The 7,819-nt window shown below is 42.9% G+C and overlaps 1 protein-coding gene across 2 annotated transcripts in view; it reads left to right on the forward strand.

Annotated features, from left to right (window-relative positions):
* The window catches only part of LOC104956039 (LIM and senescent cell antigen-like-containing domain protein 1), a 30,376-nt gene that overhangs the window by 18,670 nt on the left and 3,887 nt on the right, over positions 1-7,819 (forward strand). For both annotated transcript variants that reach the window (XM_010783476.1, XM_010783475.1), the window contains exons 3-7: positions 4,328-4,394; positions 4,556-4,676; positions 5,222-5,371; positions 5,721-5,871; positions 7,332-7,424. In XM_010783476.1, coding sequence (XP_010781778.1) covers positions 4,328-4,394; positions 4,556-4,676; positions 5,222-5,371; positions 5,721-5,871; positions 7,332-7,424 — 582 coding nt within the window. The remainder of the gene's footprint in view (positions 1-4,327; positions 4,395-4,555; positions 4,677-5,221; positions 5,372-5,720; positions 5,872-7,331; positions 7,425-7,819) is intronic.

A 7,819-nucleotide genomic window follows, 5' to 3' on the forward strand; every position in this document is an offset into this window, starting at 1 on the left:
CTCTGTGGAGTTATTATATTATGTTAATTGGTCCGAATACAACCTTGGAGTAGTACTGTGTTCTCTCCTGCCGTCGTGACGTTAAGGTGCAAAAGGGTCACTTACGTTGTCTTCCGTTCAGTTGGTCTGGTTAGTCTCTCAACGACCTTTATGGTGTCACACGAACACAGTAAGTTTGAGCCGAGAGACACACTACCACACACACACACACACCACACACACACACACACAACACACACACAACACACCACACACACACACACCCGTTATCGCGTAAATCGCACTATCTCTCTCTCCCGCCTAACTAGCCGAAAGTAGAAGTTATTAAAGTATGGGAAAAGTTATAAATTTTTTTTTAGAAGGGCCCCTCGTAGGGGGCCTGGGGGGATCTCCTCCACTCTTGGATCTCCTCCACCTACTTGGGATCTCCATCCACCTCCAGGCGGGGGTGAGCGTGTATCGTGAAATGGGACGGATATACGACCACTCGACCTAATACCTCGGAAGTAACATTAGTCATTAAGTCTACGTTAATCGGATATATTTTCTCGTTTAACCTTCGAGACAGACCCGGTAGAAAAGTGAGATAAGACGTATCCATCTAGTGGCGGAAAGTTGATCCGGCTCCAGCCACTAGACCCGAATTTTTCCAACCACTGGTGCGAAATCCAAACCATATGCATATAAAACCCATTAAGTTTAATGGGCGTTCAATTTCCAAGGTGACGGACTTTCTTTAATCCAAATTCCGTCTTTGCGTTTCCCCTTTTTCCAGTTCATTGTTCTAAAGGGGTTACAAATACTTAACCAATCAAGAATACATTCCTAAACGTTGGTATTTACGGGTTTTACCCGGTTATTAATAGCTTTAGAATATAGGTTTCTGTGTTCAGGACGCTACACCTATGTTGAGATACGTTCGTACCGGTATTTACATGACCTATATTGACGGTACCTCCGGCGTAACATCGAAGGTATGTAAATGTACTTGTTTTCGGTATCGAATTATGGTTATTCTGCATAATTTCTATACCAAAATTCTTACAAATGTGTCCGAACTTAAAGGTGAATTTACACCTTTTTCGTCCATAAATCAGTGAAAAGGACATGTAATCGTCCCTAATTCTTCTGCGAGGGTGATGTCGCAGTCCTACACATAAATACCCTTTGGTCCATCTCAGGGCAAATGTCCTCTACCTCTCCATACGTAACGGAAAGTAGAACTAGCAACGTAATCATCGGAGGAAGAGTAACTACTTGAACTTGTCTCGTCTCCTCGTAGTCCAAGACTCCTCTCCGTTAGACCGGGGACCACAGTTCCAAACGATACGTTTGTCGAATGACCTACACGAAGATTTTTAAGGTTACGACGTAATTCCAACTCGAGTGGGCCAGAAATTGGAAGCCTGTTCCTGGTTCACAATCTAATAAGGCAGATTCGGAATCCTTACACGGAAATTGTTGGTCGGGAAACGGTGAATTGTCAAATCGATTGACATACCTTTCTCTTTCGTCTGTGTGCCGAGTCAACCTTTACATTAATTTCCGAAATTTTCTGTTTGCACCATGGTTACCAATTGTAAATATACAAATCTCGGTGAGACAAAATATGTCAATTAGGATTTATAGAAAATTTGTACAACTTAGAGACGAGGTGTTTACGAAAATTACAACATGACAAAAAAAAGAAGCATATGGGTATTGTAGAGAGCTGAATTTTGGACAACCAACGACTTATGACCGCAGGAAAATTTATTCTTTCTACTTTCCTGTCACTATTCTGCCAAATCAGGCCCTTCTTCACAAATGGAGCATCTTTCTTCAGGGGAGACCCTTGACGAACCTTCGAGTGACCCCGTGGCTTCGGGTGACGAGGTTACCCATTTGTCGAGGGCAACGGACAAGTGATAGAAGAAGGGCGGCCCCGTTTCGGTGAGAACGTCGCGAGTGTGTACAGTTAACCGGTCTCGGCCAACCGGTACAACGACTCTCCTTTTGTTTTACGTATTTCTAGGCCACATGTGAATTTGTCAGTTTTGATGAGTAAACTTTTATCAAGATGTTATACACCATCGTCCCACTTACGGTAAAGATATAATTGCCCTAGCCGTCCCATGCTGAGTACCCGATTTGAACCCGTTCCTAATTAATCTACTTCCCACCGGACTCTTCACCGTAGTGAAGATTTTATGTATCCTTGGATGTTTTTTTCGACATGGGTATTGGGTCATAGTGGGTTTATGATGTTATCGTCAGTTATCCAGACATTTCTGCCATTTTTTAGATTTCGTTCGGCCATTCAGTTAAACCTCTTACCGTCGTCCGGCGTACTTGTAGCTTGTGTTGTTCTGTCATGGGTCACGTGAGACCTTCTTAATGGTGTTGGTCTTCCTTTCTACCGCTTTGTACTTGCAATGAGACCAGTTACTACCGAAGCCCGTAGTCCCCACCCCCTCCATCCACCCTTGGCCCCGACAACCCGGAAACTCTCGGTTCCCTCATGTCCATTGTAGACGTGACCCCGTTCGTCACCTAGGCCCCCTCCCGGCACACGTGTGGCTTGCCCAAGTTTAGTACCCCTTTGACCGGGTTTTGGATTGGGTTGATTCGGTTACTCGTTACCGGCATTTTGTTGGGACCCTCCACTTGTACACCCTCGGATAGGCCCGGAATTTAAGTTTGTTAGTCATCCAACCCTGGGGGGATGGTGTTCGTACATTTTTTTTCTGGGGGTCCATTTTCCTAGAGGTAACCTTTACAGCCGGGCCCCTTGGGGACGCTTTTTACACCGGTGTGGGTTGAGACCCGGTCACGAAAACTTTTTTTGCAAAAACATTAGTGAAAGTTCTACACCTTATTCAGTCATTTGATTCCTTTTTATTAATACTTTGACCCCTTTCAAAGTCCCCATACCATAACCCGAAATACCCGGATTCTTGGTTATCCATATAACTGGGCTTTTTATCCATCTATATTCAGTAATTATAATACTGGTTTTCATTAAAGCGAGGGAAATTATGTTGTCTTTTTTGTTTGGTAGGTGGAACCACGAACGATTTTCGAAAATTTTGATGTACGAAGGAGTAGACCTTTGGCGACCTTATAGAAACCAGTTGACTTTGCTTAGGCTTTACCATACAAGGTGGGTAAACTTGGGACTTAAACTTTGAATCTACAACCTGTTAACAACTCACAACAAACGGGGGGGAGGCGCCAGACGCCCCGCCGGCCGGGGGGGGCGGGCGCGGGGGCCGGTTAGTTCCACCTTTTTACACCTGTTCAGCCTTTCACCGCCTTTTCTTTACCACCCCTTTGGTAGGACCGGAGGAGACCCCCAAAAAAATTTTCCCAGTCTTATGGGTTTCACTATAACCGTTGGTGGTTGGTGGTGTGTTTGTGTTGTTGTGGTGTGTGTGTTGTGTGTGGTGTGGGTTGTGTGTGTGGTGTGTGTGTGTGTGTGTGGTGTGTGTGTGTGTGTGTGTGGTGTGTGTGTGGTGTGGTTGTGTGTTGTGTGTTAGTGTGGGTGGTGTGTGTGGTCATTCTACCATTTACCTTCACAATACCGGTAGACACGTATATTAGGCCCAATCTATGTTAGCCCTTAATTGGGTTTCTTAAGTTTTTTTTTTGGGGAGGGTTTTGACGAGTAGTGGATGTTTCCTTCGTCCCTATTCGTAGGTAGACTGGGTGGGGGTGGTGTGATGTTTATGGTATTTCCCCGGTTTTTTGGACCGCGGCTAATGGTGTGGCGACTTGTCGGACGGGAAAGGGTTTCCCAAAATCCTCCCTTCCACTGTGTAGAGCTCCGTAAAGGTGGGAAGATAGACGGGACATCGTGGACGGACCCAATCAAGTGGCACCTGCTAACGGGGTGGTGGATCGTGGATGATAGGTTTACATCTAAAAACGTATTTTTCAAACATTATTTTTATTTTATTTTTCTTTCTTTTGTTACTTTTTTTGTTAACGGTTCGCGATCTACCCGGACCTCACTCGCGATCGACCGGTCGATCGTGATCGACTGGTTGGTGACCACTGACCTAAAGGGTCTCCACTTTGATTCAAAAACTAATATAACTTGCTCTTTTTACTGTGTGACAACTGAAATGTAGTTCATTAGAAAACTTCATACATTGAGTCATATTTTAAGACATTTCTGATCAAACAGTGTTCTCTGCAAAAATTATAAAATATATTTGAGGAAAATATTTGTTGGGGCATTATCCTGTTTATTAATGTTTTTGCTATAATATTGTGTTACATCTGTGCACATTATCGGTGGACATGTAAATGAATTGTGGACATTTTGTTTGAATTCTCTTGACAGTTTGAAGGCAGGAAGTACTGTGAGCATGACTTCCAGATGCTGTTCGCTCCCTGCTGCCACCAGTGTGGTAAGTTCAGGAACTGCATCAACAGAGAATAAATACCATCCATCCTCTCTCTCTACCTGAGCCTCAAACATCACGGTCATATAGAGATGGAGCTTGGATTTGATGCCCTTTAAGCCATTATCAATAAACAAGTTCTCCATAATCTTCCTTTCTTCTCATAGGTGAGTTCATCATTGGCCGTGTGATCAAGGCCATGAACAACAGTTGGCACCCCGACTGCTTCTGCTGTGACATCTGCCAGGCTGTGCTCGCTGATGTGGGATTCGTTAAGAATGCTGGAAGGTCAGTTGCTGTTATTCCACTTGTGATTTTTATAATTATGATTTCATGTCTACTACAAGGCAGGATGATGTTTTCTATGATGCTGGTTCCTCTCATACTGATGTTGTTACAACTCCTAAACAACTGTCAAGCAGTCTCACCACCTGTTCCTCCTTGTTTTATTGTCCTGCCTCCAAATATATGATGTAAGGGTCAGATGTGGTACGAACCAGTACTAGCCTTGTTGTTCTTGTTCTGTTAAGAAATGACTTTTATAATTCAACGAAAGCCAATATGAGAATTCAGCAGTTTGTGCTAGATAAAAGTTGCTGTATTTAAATTTTACAGTGTTTTAGAAGAATATTCCTTATTTTTGTCGTCTTTGTTGAGCTTCTCTTGACTAAAATGCTGCTGCTTTAGAAGATCCAAAAGTAGGAATGATTACACTGACTTGTAGTAGAAGTTAGCAACCCCTGAAACACGTCATAACTGTCTAATCAAGTGTTTCTCTCTTGGTTCTATTTGTTTCTCTTTCTCATCTTGTCTGTAATTCTCTCTCCCATCAGGCACCTGTGTCGTCCATGTCACAACAGGGAGAAAGCTCGGGGCCTCGGCAAGTACATCTGTCAGAAGTGCCACGCCATTATTGAGGAGCAGCCCCTCCTGTTCAAGAATGACCCGTACCACCCTGATCACTTCAACTGCAACAACTGCGGGTAAACGCGCACACACACAAACCTGTCCAGCTGTGCAATTACACATTACACATAATACTTTAAAAGGTCATTCCCGTGCTGTGGTCTGACTGAAATTGTCTTCTTACATCTTGTGTTACCAAACCCTACTTTGTCTTTTTTCTCCAGATGTGTGTATTTGTCTTTGTCCAGGCTCTGTTTGTACATCCAAACAGCTTTTTTAAATGTATTTCTATTTAAAAATACATCCGTCAACGGCATCAATGACCTTAGAAGCTTAAGTGTGTTTCAATCGCTTGTGTTTACATGCTATTTTGAATTACCTAAGTGAAGGCAGAGCTTAAGTTTTGTTTTCCTCTTTCTCTTGCAGTAAGGAGCTGACGGCTGATGCCAGGGAGCTCAAGGGAGAGCTGTACTGTCTGCCCTGCCACGACAAGATGGGGGTCCCCATCTGCGGGGCCTGCAGGAGACCCATTGAGGGCCGCGTGGTGAACGCCATGGGCAAGCAGTGGCATGTGGAGGTACGAGGCTAGGCTTAGGGACCCTGGATTCAGAATAACATTCAAGAAAGTTAAAATTGTGAATGTGTTCATTTGTTTGGTATTGTTTTTATATGTAAAACATGTTGAATAATATTATGTTACAAATAATTAGTATTCTGTTCTCTATATAAGTCTCTAAGGATGAAATGCAATTCCGTTTGTAAATATTTGAGAATTTAAAAGTAGCCAATCATTCATTCTTGTTCTCTCTATTATTTAAAAAATGTGTATTTCTCTAAGATGATTTCACTTAAGTAGTTGCCATGTGTGTAACTCGTACTTTTCCCAGCTTTATCTCCACAGTCCAAACGTTGTCTGTCTCTGTGTAACATTCTCTGTGGCGGTGGTCATTCCTCCACCTATCTTCATATGTTCACCTATCTTTCATTTTCCTTCCTCCACATGCAGCATCATGTGTGCACTGTATGTGAGCGCCCGTTTCAGGGCCACCCGTTCTATGAGCGAGGTGGCCGCGCCTATTGTGAGAGACACTTTGACATGGTGAGCGGAACAGGGGTCGTCCTGCCGTTGATTACCTGCATCGTGTCTGGCTTCTCCCTGCCTGGCTAGAACCCCGCAACCTCCATACAAGGGTGACACTAATATATCAATTCCAACAACAGCTGGAGCGAGATCTACGATCCAGATTAGCAATATTTTTTTCCGTGATGCCAGATTATATTTTCAACCCAGTTACCTGAAATAAATTCCTAATTCAACATTTATACTGCCCACTATTTTGAAATAGCTTAAGGAATACAGTATTACCTGAGGTAATAATCAAAAACATACTGCTTACCGTGTTTTATTTACAGAAAATGTGAGATAAAAGACATAAAGTTTAAATACAGGATGTAAAATTATTTTATTTTATAAGAGTTTTTTGTCCTATAATATTGAATGACCCTGTCAAAGGCTTTTTATACACCACAATAATATAATTGCATGGGAATATGTTCTTCATGTTGGGTATTTGAATGTTCAAATTTGAAAACATGGTTAAAAAAAAAAAAGGCTTGTAAAATCTTCCCCTTTTTTATCTTTTGAAAAGTCAGATTGGGGCAACTAATATTCAGTCAAGGGTGCCCTCATTCACAGACATACAGTATAAGTGGGCCATAATGAGTAATTAGTGAGGGCATTACAAGAAATAGCATATATTCCTTTATTTTTCATCGTAGCCTACCATCTATTCTTCACACCTCTGTGAGGAGGATTAGCACGCCCTCTAGTGCTCACTATCCTGCCACCGTCTCTCCTCTCTGTCTCCTGCCTGGACGCAGTGACAGCACATCTGGACTGCACTGATGCTGTCGTGGTCTGACCTGATAATGTCTAAACCTGACTGCTGCTGCCTTTAACACAGTCTGTGGGATGTGATAATGTTATGACTGACTGCTGTGCTAACCCTGTGTGCTTGGCCTTGGCTTTGTTTGCAGCATTTTGTGTGTGCTAAGTGTGAGAAACCCTTCCTGGGACACCGTCACTACGAACGCAAGGGCCTGGCCTACTGTGAGACGCACTATAACCAGGTAACATTCAGCGGGAATATGTTAAACTCACAGTCAGAAATTAAAACGTGCTGTGCTAGGTTTTCCTGCCATGAAATGTCTCCTTAATTTTTTAATAAAACTGAACCATTGAACCAATGAGGAGATATATGTTCCTGTTTCTGAAACTCTTCTTAATATTCAAATATGACTATGTAAATAAACATATTTGAAGTAGTTACAGTTTGCACAGCTTGTTTGCCTTAAGATTGTAAAAGAATTGTTTTTGACAACTCTCAGTCTGAATTATGCTCCATTAGAGGGTTCCACATGTAGTCAGTGTAACGACTCCATCTAGTGCAGGGGTGTCAAACTCAATGCCCGGGGGCCAAATCCGGCCCGCCACTTCATTTTGTGTGGCCCGCCAGAGCTTGCAA

This window comes from Notothenia coriiceps, unplaced genomic scaffold (genome assembly GCF_000735185.1).
Source record: "Notothenia coriiceps isolate Sejong01 unplaced genomic scaffold, NC01 NC01_scaffold00025240, whole genome shotgun sequence".
Taxonomy (NCBI): domain Eukaryota; kingdom Metazoa; phylum Chordata; class Actinopteri; order Perciformes; family Nototheniidae; genus Notothenia; species Notothenia coriiceps.